Genomic DNA, 19,391 nt, shown 5'->3' with positions numbered 1-19,391 from the left:
CATAGCTGCCAAAAGATGGCCATCTAAGCAAAAATAATTTCCTTATTTATAAGTTAAATACAATGTCCAGGTCTCCATTTATCTAAAACCTGTCAGAAGGTTTCCTTTAGACCTTCTTAAAATAAGAACTAGCTAAAAAGTTCCCAAAAGTCTTCATCTATGAGCCCAAACTATTTTAAAAACTGAAGCTAGGACAGTGTTTTCATAATACACAAACTACTTGCTGTTTGTAAATTGTTCTTTCACAACCATAAAGGTGGATTCACAGATTAAATCAAGAAGATATGTACTTTGAGACATAAGTGAGGTTGTACCTTTGTCTAAATGAAGAAATGTTCCAATGTGAGGTATCATTTCACTTACAGGTTTTTTCTGCAATCCTTGGTGCATTCAGGAGGTATTTGGGGAGATAGACGTAAAACGACATGTATTCTTTTGGGGGGGAAAAACAGAGAAAGAGGGAAAGTTCCTTTTTTTTTCTCTCTTCTTCTGAGACTGCATTGCAACTGCACACTAACCATGCAGAAGGACACATTGTTATTAGTTTTCCACTTTTAACATTTTTTTCACATTGAAATGGAAACAAAGCCACTGACTGCATAATATAAGCAACCTCTTTTTTATTTAGTAGTGATGTCCCCAAAACAGTCATTGTGGAGAAGGGAGAAAAATCCAAAGGGAAAGAGGAAGCTCTTTTAAGGAGAACCATTCCGTTGTCATGCAATAAAACATACTATTTCCATGTTTAATATTAGTATAAGCATTTTACCATGTATTAAATAAAAGCTGTGGGTTTGGTGATGGTGGGGAGTGGTTGTTGGAATGAAAAATGAACATTAGAGGAGCTTTTCATTTAAATGCATTTCATTAGCCAACTTGAATTCACAGAAAGGGTATGTTATTCAGTAACCCCCATGTAGTTTTGTTAGTTTTGTACCCTAGTAAAATCATGAATGTTTATTTTGTTGATTTAAAGAAATATAATGTAAAAATTCTCTCTTTTTCTTTTTCTTTTTTAATATATTAGTAATAATAGTTTCAAAGTGCCCTTTCTTGATGTTCTTGTCAGGGAGGCTGAGTTAACAACCTATTATTATGTACTCCTTACCGAGCTGTTAATAGCTTTAGAGTCTTTTGCAGGAATTCACCTGCTGCTCATAAACACATTTATGTTGCTGTAGGAACTTCACCAGGTTGATGCATCTTGTATTTGCAATGACCTTGCACAAACTATCTGTTTTTCTTGCATATAATGCCAGAAGTACTAACATATTATATTAAAACAATGGCAATTCTTTAGTGACTGAGACAGCTCTTCCTTTTTAAAAAGATATTGTCACCTGTCTGCAAATTTCTTTAAAATTTTTTCAGACTTCTTTTGTTTGCTTTTACCAACTCCAAAAATATTATTTCTGTTGAAGTTAGTTAAATTAGAAATGGGCACTTCCCTGATACAAAAATAGGAACAAAACTTGCTTTGTCAGTTTTGAAACTGTAAAATCAGCATTTTAGTTTACTTGTTAGATTGTTTACTTTGTCCTTTGAAATTCATGTTAAAATAATTGGGAAAAGTTTTCCATTTTTGCTTTGTACTCGTCTATTAACTTACTGAGGTATTTGAAGAAAACATACATTTAAATAATATGCTATATTTATTATTGATGTAATGCCAGGATCTGCAATATAGTCATGATCCCAGAGATTAATTCAGCCCCTTAGAGTTAATGTTACAAGACAGATGTTTGCTGTCTGCCTGCACGGAGACACAAAAAGATGCACACACACGCTCACAAATACACAAGGAATGTGATGTTTCAGTGACTTTTCAATAAGTATTGATATATCTGAAGAGGTTGGCATAATGAAAAACACTACACAATGTCAAAGGATTGTCCCTATATATAGATCAGCAGGTTCTCTCTTGCCTCTCATTTATTATTTGTATTGGAGTGATTAAAGCCAAACTTTAGTTAGTATCAGACTTTGTATTTTAGAGACAAAGTTCCTCCTCCAAAACTGACTTTTGCTGGGTGGTGTTGAAATCTATGTTAATATTGTCAACATTATTCTATAATTATAAGTCCTGATTTTCTTTGAAAAGGAAAGTAATTGTCCCAAAGAACTGTATACACAGTTAGCATGTGAAAGACTCCTTATCATAAGATTCATATAGATTTAAATTAATCCTAATGACTTCAGTTATTTATTCCAGAGTCACAATAGCAATCTGAATCAATTCTATCTATAAAAGTAGGTCTTTTGCTTACTTAAATAAAAAGGGTAGCTTTATTACTACCACTGAACCAAAGTTAATAGCTTTCTTATGTGTATCTGTGAACCAAGTAAACAACTATGAATAGGTTTGCTTTAAGTATGGCTTGTTTGCAAGCTGTTGTATATCAATAAGGATCTTTTCTGTATTTGCCAGGTAGGAAATATTAAGTAGCAAATGAAAACAGAAGAGCGTACATTAGTCTACTCTTCTAAGAATAAAAGGTATTTGTGTAGAAGATTCAACCTAGGCTCAAACCAATCTTAAAATCAGCCCAGTCACTCTACTTGTCTGTCGTGGTTTAACCCCAGCCAGCAACCAAGCACCACACAGTCGCTTGCTCACTTCCCCTCCGCCCAGTGGGATGGGGGAGAGAATCAGAAGGAAAAAGAAAGTAAAACTCGAGAGTTGAGATAAGAACAGTTTAATAGAACAGAAAGGAACTAATAATGATAATAATAACAATACTAAAATGACAATAATAATAATAATAATAACAATAAAAGAATTGGAATATACAAAACAAGTGATGCACAAGGCAGTTGCTCACCACTCACCAACAGATGCCCATTTAGTTCCCAAGCAGCGATCTCCCCCTGAGGCCAACTCCCCGCAGGTCATATACTGGGCATGACATCACATGGTATGGAATACCCCTTTGGCCAGTTTGGGTCAGCTGTCCTGGCCATGTCCCCTCCCAACTTCTTGTGCCCCTCCAGCCTTCTTGGTGGCTGGGCATGAGAAGCTGAAAAATCCTTAACTTAGTCTAAACACTACTGAGCGACAACTGAAAACATCAGTGTGTTATCAACATTCTTCTCACACTGAACCCAAAACATAACACTATACCAGCTACTAGAAAGAAAATTAACTCTATCCCAACCAAAACCAGGACGCTGTCCTAACACCCTGAAAGGCTGAAACACACTTTTAAAAAGAGTTTCAAAGGCTTGTTGCCTCAAGAATTTTTTAATACAGTATGTAGTTTTCCCAAGAGCTTTTGTAAAAATGCATACATTACACACAGCAGTTAAAATTTTCCAGCAACATGTTACAAACTTTACAAACCTTACCCTAATCAAAATCCTGGACCTAACTACCTATGGATATTGTAGGGATTCTGAAATTAGGTAAATTAAGCAGTTTTTGTCATCAGCACCATTAGAGCTGAGTTTTGTGTATCTGACTCAGTGCTGTACTTCATTTTTAGGATTGGTAGATTCACTTGAATTTCACAGCTTTGAAAACATGCTGAGCTTTTTTTTGTCAAAATAGAGCATTGGCTACATTGTGTTGTAGCAAGTCACCATCACTGTAGAAGTCTTCTGAAAAATTGGATCATTGCTCCTGTGTTGAAATTCCACTTCAATTGTAAGATGCTTCCCTACATTAAAAATGTCTTCACACTTCAATGTGAAATAGGGAAACCACAATTTTGGGTTCTGCCATGAAGGAATGCATCAGTTTTTTGTGTACAGCTGTGATTTTACCAATGTTGATAATTTTAGGTGTGAGAAGATTGCCTGCCATATGTCTCAGCAACTTAGAGACCTTCAGGTGTTTGGACTGTGGCTTTTTACGTGGCAGATTTTTTACATCACATCAGTTGTCCCTTTCTGTTATCCTTCCTCCAGGGTCTTGCATTTTCAATTTAAAAATTTCATTTTCCAGTGACCTACTTCCCATCTGTAACTAGAAGTACTGTTCCTATGATATACAGACATATGTTGAGTTTGACTGCACAAACCACTGATATTCATGATCATTCACTATTTCTTATACATGAGGAACTAGAGTCTATTCAATAAAATCATCAGGAAGAAGATTTAAAACAAAAAAAACCCCACAGTATTTTTTAAAAAACATTTGTAATTAAACTTGTTGTCTAGGGACGTTTTGGAAGCCACAAGCAAAATTGGTTCAAAAAAATAATTAAGTAAATTCATGAAAGAAAAGTCCATGAGCTGTAAAATGTAATGAAGCAAGTTTCGTTAATTCAGAAACCCACTAATCTGCAGATTGCTGGACTCTGGGGGAGTGTTAAAGGTGAGCATGGGGAGAAGGAACCTGTACTGCTTATGTGGAGTCTCAAGTCTGCAGTGGCATATACAGGACCTGAATCAGAAATTTGAACTATGAATCTCATATGCCAAATGAATGACTTGGGAATTAGCCCACTGGCTGTATGTACCTAGTTCTCTGGGCTTGTTTCACAACACAGTCAGTCACACAAGGCTTCCAATCTTGAAATTTTGCAGGATTGCATCTGTTTTCTGTTGAGGTGAATTTGTCAGCAGGTTTATTATCTCATATATGAAGTACACCTTAGTGTTAGGTACCTCAGAAGAAACTGTGCTTTACTGTCCAAAGATGACAGCAAAACTTTTGAATACTACTTGAGTTGATTTTTACTGTTAGTAAGCTACTTCATGCTTGCAGTAATTCCTTACTTCTTTCCAACTGGAAAAGACAGTGCAGGGGAAAAGGAAATTAAAATGAGTGAAAAAATAAGAAAAGTCTTCAGGGACAACTGGAGAGGCTGACATTTTTTTATGCTGAAGTTAGAAAGACTCCTGGAGATATTGGTGCAGAGGTTTTCACTGCTAAGTATTTTTAATTGGCAAACAAATGTTATCAGAGTAGCTCATAACTGCTAGAAAGATGGAATTTAATATCTGTGCTTATCTGACAATTCATGTTTCCCAGTTCCCTTTATTATGTTCTGAATTGCACCCTGTTCCATCACCAACTTAAGGCACAGACCTGTTTTTATTCCTTTTGATTTAATCTCCTTGTCAGTATGATCAGCAGTGTCCTATCTGTGTGCTGCCTTCACACCTGGTGTTCCCATTTGGCCCACCATGTTAACCACACAGTTTTTGCTCTGCCGACCTCTCACCCTGTTGTGCTGGCAAGAACGTTAATACTGTTTTAGAGTTACCCTGTCCTCATCTCTCCTCATTTAATTTTCTCTTTTTCATGGCTCACCTCACATCAACTCATTTCTGCCTTTCCAGGTATATAATCCAATTAAAGTGAGGTTTGGCTGGGTTTTGACCTTTCCATATTTTCTTTATGATTGGTTATCTGTTCTTCCCCTTTTCTTGTTGACAGCTTTACTTTATGTATGGAGAAAGTGATGAGCTGACTGACAGGCAATCAAAATATAAAATATTGGAAGGCCAAACAGGTAAAGCACACTTTAGTATTTCAGCTCCCCAAACTGTTACATCTCAGGTTAATCACAAGGGAGGTTGAGAAGGGAAGGGAGAAGATTACAACCTGAAGTGGCTGATGTCTTAAAATGCTGCAGGTTTCTTCTCTGAAGCAAATACTAGAGCCATTGGCAATTTTCTCTATGGCCTTACTTTCTCCTGTCAGAGTTTTCATCTTAGTTCAGATTGGTCCTCAGATCTTCGTAATCACTTTTATAAATTTTCTTTAAGTTTGTTGGTCAGCTGGAAACCAAAGGTACAAGATTATTAGGAAGAATATTAATGGTATCTTTGACTGTTATTTCTATTATTGTAATTTTTCTTATCACTCTATATTGCAATGAGAATTTACCTAATCCTGTTGATCATATTGTAATCAGAGAGTAATTCATGTTAGAAGCACGTTTTTGAGCCTATGAGTCTTTTCTCTAATATCTTCCAAATATTACTGCTGGCATTCATGTTAATAGATACACTGTAGGTCAAAATAGTCTTCTAAGAGAAAATCATGCACAAAATTAGTAAATATAAAGAAGCTTTCAAAGACAGACTTTGAGTTTCCCAGGTGTAGTTAATTTTACTGATTTCAGTGTAATTACTCCTCATCTACAACAATCTGTGTAAGATGAGATGTGAGACATGACTAGGGGCACTAGGCATTCAGAAATCCTATTATGGAAATATTTTATTGCAAAGAAAGAAAATAATTTTTGAGAATTATTGGGAACAAATTAGTTGTGAGAGGAATATAGTCAGTATAAATCAGAAGCAATTTCCTTAAATTAGACCCGTGGGGGCTATGGTTTTCTTGGGAAACACAGACGGTAGGTACAAACTCCACAGTTAGCTGTTATTTGTCTTTAATAGATTCTATTTGAACTGATTAATCATATATTGACTATACCTAGTAATTACCTACTGGTTTATTCTAATGTGTATCACAACATTAAAGTTCAGGTGACTTGGAAGGTAATTAAGTGCCATCATAGCTGATTCCATGAGAAAAGTAAGGAAGAGGTTGGAGATTTCATTTCATGATGGACCAGAGCTATGATTAATAAAAATTCCTATCTTCCAGAATTGTGGTCATTCCTTTAAAATAATGATGCTTCCTCTGTAGGTCACATTGTGTATATCCTTCAAACTGATGTATCTAGGAGAGAAGAAAAATGTGACCAAATGGTCTCATAAAAGATTCTTTTTTATTATTGGTGCTTTTATTTAAACATTGATAATGTCTGAATCGTGGAACTCTGAATCTTCTTTACTTTAATGTGGTACTTATTCAGCTTTGACATTGTGCTTTAGTGCACAGGAGAAAGACCTCGTCCCTGTGGTATATAGATTGAATCTCTATTAGTATTTCTTTCTGCTAAGTGATAGCACTCTGAAAAGGCTAAGCAGGATTATATGGCTTAAGTACAGAATTTTCATGTTGGAGGACAATAGATATAAACTAGAAAATGTATTTGCAAGCAGTTGATAATAAATTCAGTTACTGTCTCCTTGGATTCTTTCCGCACACATACATTTGGAAGTTGTAGGTACGCAATAAGTATGTTTTCAGCTGGCAGGAGCCTTTGAAAACCCTTTCCCCAGTCTGAGTTTAAGAAGGCTTTTCAGTTACTCATGGGACTCAATGAACCGAATACCTTGATTGTCATTTGTAAAATAAGCTAGACACAGAGTAAATTGCAAGACAGCGTTAATTTCTGGAGCTCCCATTATATATTCTAAATGATAGAGAATTATATTTGGGGTTTTTTTTTTCAATTGCTAAAATAAGGACTGATACTATTTTGATTAGAGCGATGTTTCTCTTTCCCACTCAAATATTAACGGTGACAAATCTTGTACACCTGAAAGTACCTGGACTTTTATCAGTGCTTTACTGGTAAAGTTAATCTGTTAAAGGTTATTTGAGCACTATGAGCAAAATTCTACATTTCAGCTTTTATCTCCATTAATTTTTTTGCACTAAACATTTTTAGTTATATATACTTTTTCTCACCCATAGCATCAGAATGTAAACTCTTTGATTGCAGTATGAGTCTAAACTGATAAAAGGTCATCACATTTTGGTTAGTCTTTATCAATATTTTATTTCATATATGTGCACAAAGTCTTCATTTCTGTGCTGTTTCCCTTTGAAGTAACATGGAGATAAAATTAAAGAACAGCATGTTGTTGTGGTTTAACCCTAGCCAGCAACTAAGCACCACGCAGCCACTCACTCACTTCCCCTCCGCCCGGTAGGATGGGGGAGAGAATCAAAAGGAAAAGGGTAAAACTTAGTAGATTGAGATAAGAACAGTTTAATAGAACAGAAAGGAAGAAACTAATAATGATAATAATAACAATACTAAAATGAAAATAATAATAAAAGAATTGGAATATACAAAACAAGTGATGCACAATGCAATTGCTCACCACTCACCAACAGATGCCCATTTAGTTCCCAAGCAGCGATCTCCCCCCGAGGCCAACTCCCCCCAGGTCATATACTGGGCATGACATCACATGGTATGGAACACCTCTTTGGCCAGTTTGGGTCAGCTGTCCTGGCCGTGTCCCCTCCCAACTTCTTGTGCCCCTCCAGCCTTCTTGGTGGCTGGGCATGAGAAGCTGAAAAATCCTTAACTTAGTCTAAACACTACTGAGCAACAACTGAAAACATCAGTGTGTTATCAACATTCTTCTCATAGTGAACCCAAAACATAACACTATACCAGCTACCAGAAAGAAAATTAACTCGCTCCCAGCCAAAACCAGGACACATGTTCACATAGGTATGGCATGTGGAGGTTTATGTGTTTGCCAGTCAAATAAATGTTAATTGACTATTAACAAAAGTCAGTGTTAATAGTCATCAGAGGGAATACCCTTTCTTTTGAGCATATGAGAAAAATGGTAATACTCATCACAATAATATAACATCTGGATATTGAATGGATATGACATTCATTAATTAATTTCAGTGAGTGAAGAACTATCATTTAATCTGATGATGCCATACAGTGGAACTGTTTCATTACTGCATATGTTGATGGAACAGATCCAGCTATTCTGGTGCATTGCAAAAGCAGAAAGCTTTTCATTATTCTTTATACTCTGATCCTGCTAGTCCATTAAATCAGTTTGTCTAGTCTTAGACCAGTAGCACTATTGTAACTTCCATTCAGTCAGTCTATTTCTTTAGATATGAAAAAATGTCTTAACTATAAAGCCAAGTATAAAATTAGGATAGATACAGATTCAGATACTCATGCAGAGGTGGCTGCAGGAAGGAGTTTGATTCTAAAAGGTTTTCATGTTCATGCACAGACCAAACTGTCACGGATTTGTGAACACTGTCACTCATAATCAGAACTGAATCCACTGACAAAAAGAGTCACACAAACAATAAGAAAAATACAATTTCCTTAGAAATAAAGATAACATTTTCAAAGTTCATAATATAATTCTGTTTAACTTGGATAGCTAGTCATAGGCTTTGTATTACATCGTGTAATAATATTGGGTTCACTTGTCATTTGGATTATATTTATTTTTTAATTACAGATTTTCACCAAGATAAATTTGCAGTAGGCTATGCAAGAGGTCTTGTGCATTTCCTCATATCAGATTCTGACTAGTAGTTATATGAGTATATTAGATTAGATAGACTCCTTTAATTTATGTTTAAACCCTCAGCCCCTGTGTTCTCAGAACTGCTTCTTGTGAGTCCTATGCCATCTTAAGATCACAAATGCTGCTCTAATACTAATGTGAAGGATCAGAGCATTTCTTGTACTTCTCCTTTTATATGAACTCTGAGCTGTATATAATGGCCAACAGTTCACTTACTGCTTACATGCAGTGGGAAATACAGCCATATCAATGAAACCTTTCTTTTATTTTGCAGGTTTTCTAGTAGTCCTCTGTAGTCATTGAGAAATACAGAACAGATGTATTCCTTGACAATTCCCATTGATCCTGGTCCCGTCACTGTCCAGGTCAGAGATCTATCACAGAGCATACTGTGGCTCCTTCTAGCCCACAAAACCATGCTTCCTTTCTATGGAAAATAGGGTGCATGGCTGGAGGGCTGATATATGTCTAAGTTTTGCCACAACATAAAATCAGGGTCTGGTAAAAGCATGCACTAACATCCAGGAAGTACATCTAAGTCCTGTAGTTTAAAATTCACTTTTTGAACCCAGAATCCATGCAAAAGTAAGTGCATATTATCTGTGTCAAAAGTATGACAAAGCATTCCATACTTCACTGAAGACTAGAATTGTATTGTTTTATTCTGAGACCATCTTTAGCCTTCCTGAGAAAGATCATGGCAGAAGAAGTGGCCAACCTTGAAAGTCACCCCCATCAACCTCAAATTGCATTTCTCTGTGGAAAGCTCTGGCTTTCCAGGTAGGCTGCAGATCTTGTCATTGTCATGAGAAGGGAGTAATGGCAAAGCATCCACTCTTTGGAGAATTGTCTTATGTATGAATCCAGTCCAAAAAGACAAATTTCTTTGTGTGAAACATTCACATGAACCAGTGTGAAGTTTCCAGCTATTAATCATTTTGTCTCGAGTTTGAGCAACTTTCTCCTCAGGTACAGGCTTCTGAAACCTTTTCTTCTCAAACACACCAAAGTGACAGGTTCCCTTTTGCCTATTTCACTTGCAATAACAAACCCTACCCACTTTCCCATATGGCAGCAGTATTACTTTTATGATTGTGTACTCCTAGACATTGTTTTTCGGACTCTGTGATGGATGGCATAAGAGGCTGCAGAAAGGAAGGAAAAAGGAGCTGGGAGGGCACGGAGATGCGACCCCTCAGGGCCTCCTGCAGGCAGCCCCAGGCAGGTGGTGAGGGGGCAGCAAGCCAGACAACCCTTGGAGGTGACCAAAATCCATTCCACTGCCCAGAAGGGACAGGCAGAGATGGCTGCACCTCAGGAAGTTGCTGTTAGCCACAGCCTGCCCACGTGGACGGAGGAACCCATTTTGTTGATTAAATGTTACCATCACAGTCCTTGTCGCACTCATTATCTTTGACCAACTACAAATAATTATACTTGATAACTGTCTGTCCACATCCCTGGTTACGGAGACGCTATATCCCAAATGCTATGTTTTACAGAAGCAGTAGTTAGCCTCTAATAACAGATACAACATAACAGATATAGCTCAGGTTGATTTTTTCAGAAGTCATTCCCAGTTCTTTGCTGCCACTGGTCTTGTTCTGCAGACTTCAGGGAGTAAATCTTATCATTGAGTCTTGGGGAGTCTCTACCACTTTTTGACAAAATTTCCATTTCCATCCGTCTCTGAAGGAACGTATTTCTTTTTACAATTCCATCAAATTATTTCTTCAATCTCTCCAGCAGGTCAGAAAAAACAGTAAATTGTTACATGCTTAGAACTTGATTTCAAGCAGCAAGGTAGTCTGGGGAAAGGAAGTGGCTTGCAACTGTTACATTGTACAGTGAAAATCCCTTAGGTGCTGTTCTCCTCTTTATCTTACAGGTTGCGGACAGAGCCTAAATAAAAATTTCCAGAGCATTGCAGAGTGTAAGGTCTCTGCCCACCTATGTTTGGGCCATGACAGATGGAGCACATAGTACTCTCTAAAACTTTGAGCTGAAGCGTACTAATACCTGTATAGAACAAGCATTGCTGTTTACATAACATTTAATGAACATATCCAGAATCTTTCCTTCAATGGTTGTCATGTCTTTACCTGGACTGAAGTGCAGAAACAGAGTCTTATATTGATTTTGTATTTAACAGGCAAGATCACAAACATTGGGCCATACCTATGAGTCAGTGTGGTCTTAGGATAGTGCAAAAGCAGTTTGTTTTTTTTTTTTTCTAATTCTTAGATTGATTTTTAGCTGGTTGCTAGCTTGTGTTGAAAGACTTGGTCTCTTTGGGCAGAAATGTACACACTTTAGCCAGCAGCTTCATTACTAAATAAATTCAAGTCTTGTGTTCTGTAAGTTTGCATACCCTGGCCAAGTTACAAGTTATATGACCCCTCTACACATGGAAGTCCCTGGAAATTGCACATATAACAAGGCTATAGAATAGAAATTAGTTATTCATGACACGCTGAATGTTTGTGAAATGTCCATAAAGTAGTATGAAAACTCCTCTGTACGTGTTGGAGTCCTCTATTTCCTTACAAATCTGAGTATTAACCTATTATACCTTTTTTGCTCACATGCTATTTTTCAAGTTGAAGCAAGCTTAATCGCCAGAAAAATAATCCATCACTTTAACAAGTTGGCCTTCTGTCAGAAGAAAATAGATATTTTCTGAAATTTCTAAAAAAAAAAGTATGTCTGAAATCCACTAACCTGTTCAAAGTTACAACATTTCAAGTAAGTGGGGAAAATCTGATACTTATAGAGGTTGTTAGATGGTATATTAATCATCGTCTCCATCCATAAGTTTACATGTACACTGTGTCTTGCTATTTCAATTTAAATAGATGCTTCTAGCTGTTTCAAAACTTGGTGATAGGCTGTAGAACAGATCAACACTTCCTCTTACTATAGTTTCTCAAACTATTTCCACTGTTTGAAGTGAGCATTAAATGCAACTATTTTAGATATTGGTCTTTGTTGCCTTCCTTCTCCTCCTTCACTTAACAGAATCATTAGGTTATTTCTGTGTGTTTGGTTTTTAATTTGGTATTCTTAGCCATCTTGTATGCCTACTGGGGAAATACTGATATACCTGCTGCCCTATGCTAATGTGACTTTGTTACACCATGACTGAAGTTGACTCAGCATGTTTTATATAAAACTGCTTGTTTTATATAAAAAATATATGTATGTTGCTCAGAAGAGGTTAAGAGTCCAACAGAATCTAACTGAAACCTGTTCTTCTCCTGGTTATATCTCTTCTGCGAACCAGGTTGTTTCCTTCTTAACAGGCTGGAAGCACCCTTTGAATAACTTATACGCACTCTAATATTACTGCATGGTATAATAAATGTATATGGTGCCCTATGTGTATCACAGTTGGATTGTTAAGCGTATGCCAAGGACGTTTCTGCTCATATGTCAGTTTGGAGACAAATCCTGCTGCAATGAAGTAAAGCTAGCCTTAAGGCACCATATGAAATATTACAGATTACTGATTTATCAAGTGACAGTAACTAACGACAGGGAATAAACTCTCTCTTCTTCTAAGTCATCCCCTCATGTAAAAGTATTGTCAATGACCTGTCTATCAAAGCAGCATTTCGTTTTTGCACAGCAATCGATGTGGCTGGTCTCCATACTACAGCAGCTGGTCTGCAGTGGTAACTCCCAGTGATCTCTGCACACCATAGTTCTCAGGGATCTCTGCAAGAGTCAGGAATTCTCAGCAGATGCCCAGGATCAACTGCTAGGAGAGTAACAGGGGACTTTTGCAAAGAGTGTTTCTCCTTATAGAGTGTGAAAGGGAATTTCATGTACGACTACATTGCAGCTACCTGGAAAGAGAAATTAAGTTCAACAGCAGTGAAAGCAGTTGAACCATGCTAGAAGTTTACAGACTTTAAAGAAAAAGTTAATTTTTATTTTCTTTTACCCACAGGTCTACCCACGGATAGCGCCGGCATTTTGGCACTACCTGCGGGTAGAAGTGAGTAGCGGGTATTTGAATACTCCCACATCTTTACTTTACAGCTTACTAGTATTTACTGACCTCCTAGTTTGTCCATTGTGCAAAAATACTTAGCTACCATTCTAGCTGCCATTTTTTGTGAATGTAGTCTTGTACTAATTCCATATTGTTTTGACTACAGTGTAATTACTAACCCAAGTCACAAAGATGTGATGTGTTTATATGCAAGATTAAAGACAAAAAATTGAAATCTAAGTCAAGGCCATATCATACATTATGACTAGAGCACAAAATCAAAGTACAGAAATCCATACCTGCACCTCCTTTTATAAACACATTTTACATTCATGAGAAGAATATGGAGCTTCTGTTCTGCTATATCATTTTTGCAAACTTTGTACAACTCAACTTGATATCATTTCTCCCCTCTTTTGTCCCTCAGGAGCATGAGCAGCTCAGCTATTCCTCCACAAGGTCCAAGGCTCCAAGTGTTATCATCACAGGTCTCAAGCCAGCCACCAAGTATATATTTCATATCAGAGTCAGGACGGCAGCAGGATACAGCGGCTATAGCCAGAAGTTTGAATTTGAAACTGGAGATGAAAGTAAGTTTCACTAAAGGAAAAATAATCAGATACAATAGAAGTAGCATCTAATTCCAAAACAGTGAGACATTGGGAGTTTGAATGGCTGAATCCATACCATTTGCTTATCACAAAATGACCACTGCTGTATGATAAAAAACAAGTAAGCTTCAGCCTCACACGTCTGGATTTATAACAACAAATAGAAGTTTTAGCCCATCACTGCAGCTGAAGGAATGTTTTCTTCTGCAAAGTTTCCTTATGGGTCCCTTCCAACTTGAGATATTCTGTGATTCTATGATCCTTTCTTTGCTTAAAGAAGGCCTTCCTTTTGACATCTAGAAATACCCTTAGTCAGGCTTTACTAAGTCCAGCAGCTTCATGCAAGCTCCCAGAACACAGTGATAGAGTCTTTTCTCGGTAGTTGTTAGTGCTCCCAGACTCTACAAATAAAAAAAATAAAGAAAAATTTAACAAATAAAAAAAAAGAAAACTTTTATATGCATTTCTGTCAACCAGTAAGCCTACTAAATTTGCCAGTAAGAAGCAAAAAGCCTACATATTCCTACAGAATATGCAAAAAAAAAGCTTGATGCTGTGTGTGATGTTCATGCTCTGAACAATTTTATATTTCAGTCATGTATTGCCCTCCATGTTCAAAGAAACTGCAAACAAGGTATTTACAAGCATTTCAGATAAAATTAGTGTCATAGATACAACACTAAAACACTCATTAATGAAATTACTTTAATTAACCAATTATGTATACCATGTTTTTCATTAGTGTTTTAGAATTCAAGTTGCTTAAGCTGAAGTACAGACTCAAAACTATGTAAGTATTTTCAAGAGCACCCATGGGTTTGTGTACCATTTTCATTGCTTCTTAACTTCTAATTCAAAAATGTTTTAGGGATAGATTTCCAAGTGCTTAATGCCTAATTAGACTTTTTTAAATTTTCTGGGTACTTAAGCCAATTGGTTTGAATAGGAGTTGAACACTTGGGTGCTTTAAAGAATTCCGGTAGATCCCGTCTACATCTTCTGATGCAATAAATACTAGGCTTTAGGTACCCAGGGATATAACTCTTATCAAAAGTAAATGGTATTTAAACCTCTATGAGCCTGTCATGTTTGTGGAAATGTGACTTACTCATCTAAATCAGGAAGACTGTGGTTCCAGTGACATTTCTGTCATTGGCAATGCTGATAGAAACATCTCCTGGCAGTAAGATTCCACCCATTCCTTCCCAGCCTCAAGTCTCCTTCTCAGTTGCACTAATGCAACTGGCTCTTGGGCTGCATGGTGAGTTAGAGCTCACAACACTCTTAAACATTTATTACCTCTATTACTTCTAAGTACTCAGTATGAATCTTGATGGTGAAACATAAACGCACATTATATATTTGCTGTTTACCAATGTTTATTGCTTAAGCTTGTCCCTGACTAAAAGTATTTGATTTGTTATAAATATAAATTGTGTGATTGAAAGGAAATGCAGACAGAAGAGTTTTTGTTTATGATCAATTGAGATGGAGGTTGAGAGAAATTCTGCTGCTGTTTGAAATGGTACCTGGCGCTAGATAAAGACTTCAGTTTAATTAAAAGGGTAGTTCAAAGGCCTGTGGTCTTATTCAAATATTTATGCGGTACTGCTTTAGATTTCAAAGGGGAAAAAAAAGTAAAGTGCGTGCCTGCCGGTAAATATTACTTATTTCAGATTGAAGCAGTCCTCAGTGACCAGTCAAATGATGCCTTGTTACTCTCCAGATATCTTACTTCCTCACAGTAGTATTTTGAAAATTGGCCTATTCTAAACTTTAAGGCAATATCAGATGATTATGATCATTCATTTGTACCCCTTTCATAACACAAGCCAAATGTCTAACTCAGTAGCTTTTCCAGACAGCTAATGATAGTAGATTGAAATGTAATTTCTACCATATACAAATAGTCTTGATTTAAAGTCTTCCAGTAGTGGGGAGCTCACCATATTTATAGGTAGATAGTGCCAGTGCTTAAGCCTCATAATTAAAAATTTGCACCTTATTTCTAGGCTGAATTTTTCTATTTAGCTTGTACCTTCAGACACTTTTCTGCCAAATTAAAAAGCCAAATACTACCAGAAATCTCTTCCTCATCTAAATGTGTGTATGCCATTTTTAAGAATTCTCTTGTCTTTCCCATAAGTGATATAAATGCTTTCTCTCACTCTAAAAAAAAAAAAAAATTTCCAAACATGGAATAATTTTGTAGCTCTCCAAAATTTTAACATCCTTTTTGAAGTATGACATCAGAGTTGAACCTGATACTAAATTAAACTGGAAAACTAAATCTGTTTATGATGCCGTAAACAGACCTAACACCACTTACCTCCTTATAATTCAGTTTTCTTTTACTTATAGGTCTAAGCACTTGCTGCCTGAACTAGGGCATTGTCTTACACAGCTGAATAACTAGTACATAGCAACATTTTTGTCAGTACTGTTGTATTCCAAGATACTGACCTACATTTAGATGGAGAGATTGGGGAGGGTTGTGTTGAGACTTGGACTGCATAGTTATATCAGTACAAGTAAATGTTGTCGCCCTTGCTGGCATGCATCTATCTTACAAACCAGTCCAGGTCAAGCCGTGTAGGAATCTATCTTCATTATTTACTACTCTGACAGTATGCAGCTCAGCTGAAAATTTTCTGGTTTTTTAATACATATTCTTCTCAATTATTCTGAAAGATACCAAATAATATTAGACCAAGGCGGATTATTGCAGCTCCCTCCATCCCTACCCATTAGAAATAAGTTACTTGGTGAAAATTCCACATTTGCAGTTACTTTTCGTGGTCTTTCAGTTAGCCAGATTTTAATTAATTTAATGTGAGCTATACTGATTTTATATAAAGTTAACAGTTTCATGAGAAGGCTGGGAAGAATAGTGTTTTAAAGTCTGTGTTGTTAACAGAAAATTTATCAATGAACAATCTCATAAAAATGACAAAGAATAAGTCAAGTGTTTGATAAAAATCCTTCTCAATTGGCAATAGCTTGTAACATCCTTCAGCTTTCTACCGATTATACATGTTATAGTCTTAGCATCTAGAGAAGAATTCCAGGACCGGTTACAGGTCCATAATAACATCCAAAACATTCAAAAAATTTGAATAACATCCAAAGTTATTCCATTTACCCTGCTTCAATATTGACATAATTTGTTAATAAACAGTGGTAAAGTGAGGAATCCAAAATTGGGATTTTTCTTTAAAGTGATAGACAAGTTGTAAAAAAGTAACGGTTCATCAACTGTGAGATGTGTATATCAATGTTCTAAAACATACTGTCCTTGGCAGGACAGTGCTGTCACGCTTTCTCCAGTTTACTGGTTGAAACACTATCTGTGCCACTTCAGTTATATAGGATAAAATTAGATACATCTTTACTAGGAACACTAAGACATTTTGGTATAATTATTAATGGTGGTGCATGAGGCAGAAAAAAGACCAACTCTATAGCAGTAATGAAAAAAGTTAGTTAAGCATGCAATGCTGATCTGATTTTGGGGAAGGACCCTCACTTACCAACTAGCAGACTGAGGCAGCTGTTGCTTGGGGAGCATGTTGCTGTTGAACTCTTGTCCCTGATGCAGAGACCAATACATAGAACATCTAATAGAGTAAAATTTGTACTTTCTTTCTGAAAGGAGATGGAGTTACCTGGAGAAGTCAGAAAAATTCTCTTCAAGGAAGCAGGGGTGGATGAATGGATGTTGTAAGGCATTTCTTCCACTGTTAAAGCTAAGAGGCTGCTGCTGGGAAATGTGATACCTTTGCAAAACATAGTAAATACTGCTTTTGATGGTGTTCCTTATTGCCATTTTATTCAGTCTCCCTGTTTCGCTACCTTACAGGCAAAACACTTCTAGCAAAGCTGACAGGGATTCATACACTCCAGCACACACATGTGTACCACTGCTGTGGCTATAAATTGAAGCATAACCTCACTTGTAGTTCCTGCTTTTATGTGTAGGATCATAGAATAGTTTGGGTTGGAAGGGACCTTTAAAGGTCATCTTGTCCAACGAGATCTGGTTGCTCAGAGCCCTGTCCAACCTGACCTTAAATGTTTCCAGGGATGGGGCATCTACCACCTCTCTGGGCAACCCATTCCGGTGTTTCACCATTCTCATTGTAAAAAATTCCTTCCTTATATCTAGTCTAACTCTACCCTCTTTTATTTTAAAACCATTACCCCTGGTATAGATACCTCCTGATTGTATCAGAAGTACGTGGTATCAGGAGTACCAGCTATCTGAGTCACCACAAAAAACTCTGGTCCTTCCTAGGATAGAATAAAATGTATTCTGAGAACAAAAAAGTCATTTGTCCCAGAGCAAACATACTTTAATCTCTAACTGTTTTCTCTCTCCCTCTCTATTTTTCTCTCTCTGTCTTCTAACTAGCTTTTTATGGAGGACTTTGGTTTTTGTTTTTAATTAATGATTCAAAGCATTCTTTTTTTTCTGGAGGAATGTTTTTTACTGTATCCCCTCAGAGGCCCTTGTGCCTAAAGGAATTTGTAAAATATTGAACAATTTACGGCTGTTAGGCAGTGCAGTGTTTTCATGCTGTTGCTTTCTTGTGCAGGGCTTGTTCTAAAACCAAGGGTATTTTCCATGTCAGCCTTCCCATCATTAGGAAAAAAAAATCTGAACGGGAGCTAGTTGGCTTGTTCCAGGAGGAATCTAAAGGGCAAACTAGCATGTGTGCAGTGTGGACTAGTGGTTGGGCCAAACAGAGTGATAAATGTAAGCACATGATGATTTTTAATCCAAAAGAAATGTAGGCTTTTGTATGCCTCAAATAAATTGTATTAACAATAAAAAATTAAAAATTTTAGAAATGCTAATAGAATACCTGGTTAGGTATTTTATACATTTGAGGACTGTGAAAAATTAATTGGCCTGAAACCCTGATCCTGATGAAACAATAACTTTAATTTCTTTACTGTAGGCAGCGATGGTGACTTTCTTGTATTGCCAGATCTGCTGAATTCTCACATTCTTCCTCCTCTTCCCACATCCACAAATTCTATCTTTAACTTTTCAGCCTCAAATCATGCTATTTTGGATTTGCCACCAGATGTGATTTAGACTCTGAGCTCCATTCTTTCCAGAACTCCAAAGCTCAAGAGAGGGGTCCTGAATCATTGACTCTGATAGAGGTCCAGTATTGTTTCAAGCACATGCTCTGATTTGTGCCACAACAGAGAAGCTGTCCCTAGGATTTTTAGAAATACCTTGAATTGCCAATGCAAAATGAAGATTTTTTTTGTTAGAATGTTTGATGTTTTAACAATAGTAAATTAAATTTCTGGTTGAAAAAAACAAATGAGACGGCACATATCTCGTATTTAGAAACTAAATCTTGCTGGATCTCTCCCCACGTCTGTCTAGTCCTACTATTCATTCAGTAGTAGTCAGCACTGGATACCTCAGAATGTCTCACTTTAATGTTGAAGTATTTCCTTACTGTGTTTTATATTTTCAGCCATTTGTTCCTCACATTTGACTTTGGCCTATCTGATTTCTCTAATGTATGTGCCCAGAAGCCCCAGAGACTTTACTTTTCCTCTGCATTTCCTAAACAAGAGCCACATCCTTGCTCAGATCTCAAACTGCTCGCACAGGCTTTCCATTCATCCACTGGTCAGGGAGC

At 36.8% G+C, this 19,391-nt stretch overlaps 1 protein-coding gene across 6 annotated transcripts in view; it reads left to right on the top strand.

Moving 5' to 3' along the window:
- Positions 1 to 19,391, top strand: part of EPHA6 (EPH receptor A6) — a 529,992-nt gene that overhangs the window by 367,680 nt on the left and 142,921 nt on the right. For 4 of the 6 annotated variants that reach the window (XM_052794416.1, XM_052794414.1, XM_052794415.1 and 1 more), the window contains exons 7-8: positions 13,070 to 13,117; positions 13,542 to 13,704. In XM_052794416.1, the coding sequence (XP_052650376.1) occupies positions 13,070 to 13,117; positions 13,542 to 13,704 (211 nt within the window). The remainder of the gene's footprint in view (positions 1 to 13,069; positions 13,118 to 13,541; positions 13,705 to 19,391) is intronic. The other 2 variants (XM_052794417.1, XM_052794413.1) reach the window with 1 other exon arrangement.

The sequence above is a fragment of the Harpia harpyja genome, chromosome 8, assembly GCF_026419915.1.
Source record: "Harpia harpyja isolate bHarHar1 chromosome 8, bHarHar1 primary haplotype, whole genome shotgun sequence".
Lineage (NCBI taxonomy): Eukaryota > Metazoa > Chordata > Aves > Accipitriformes > Accipitridae > Harpia > Harpia harpyja.
Note: the sequence above shows the minus strand (reverse complement) of the source record. Positions and strands in the feature narration are given on the sequence as shown.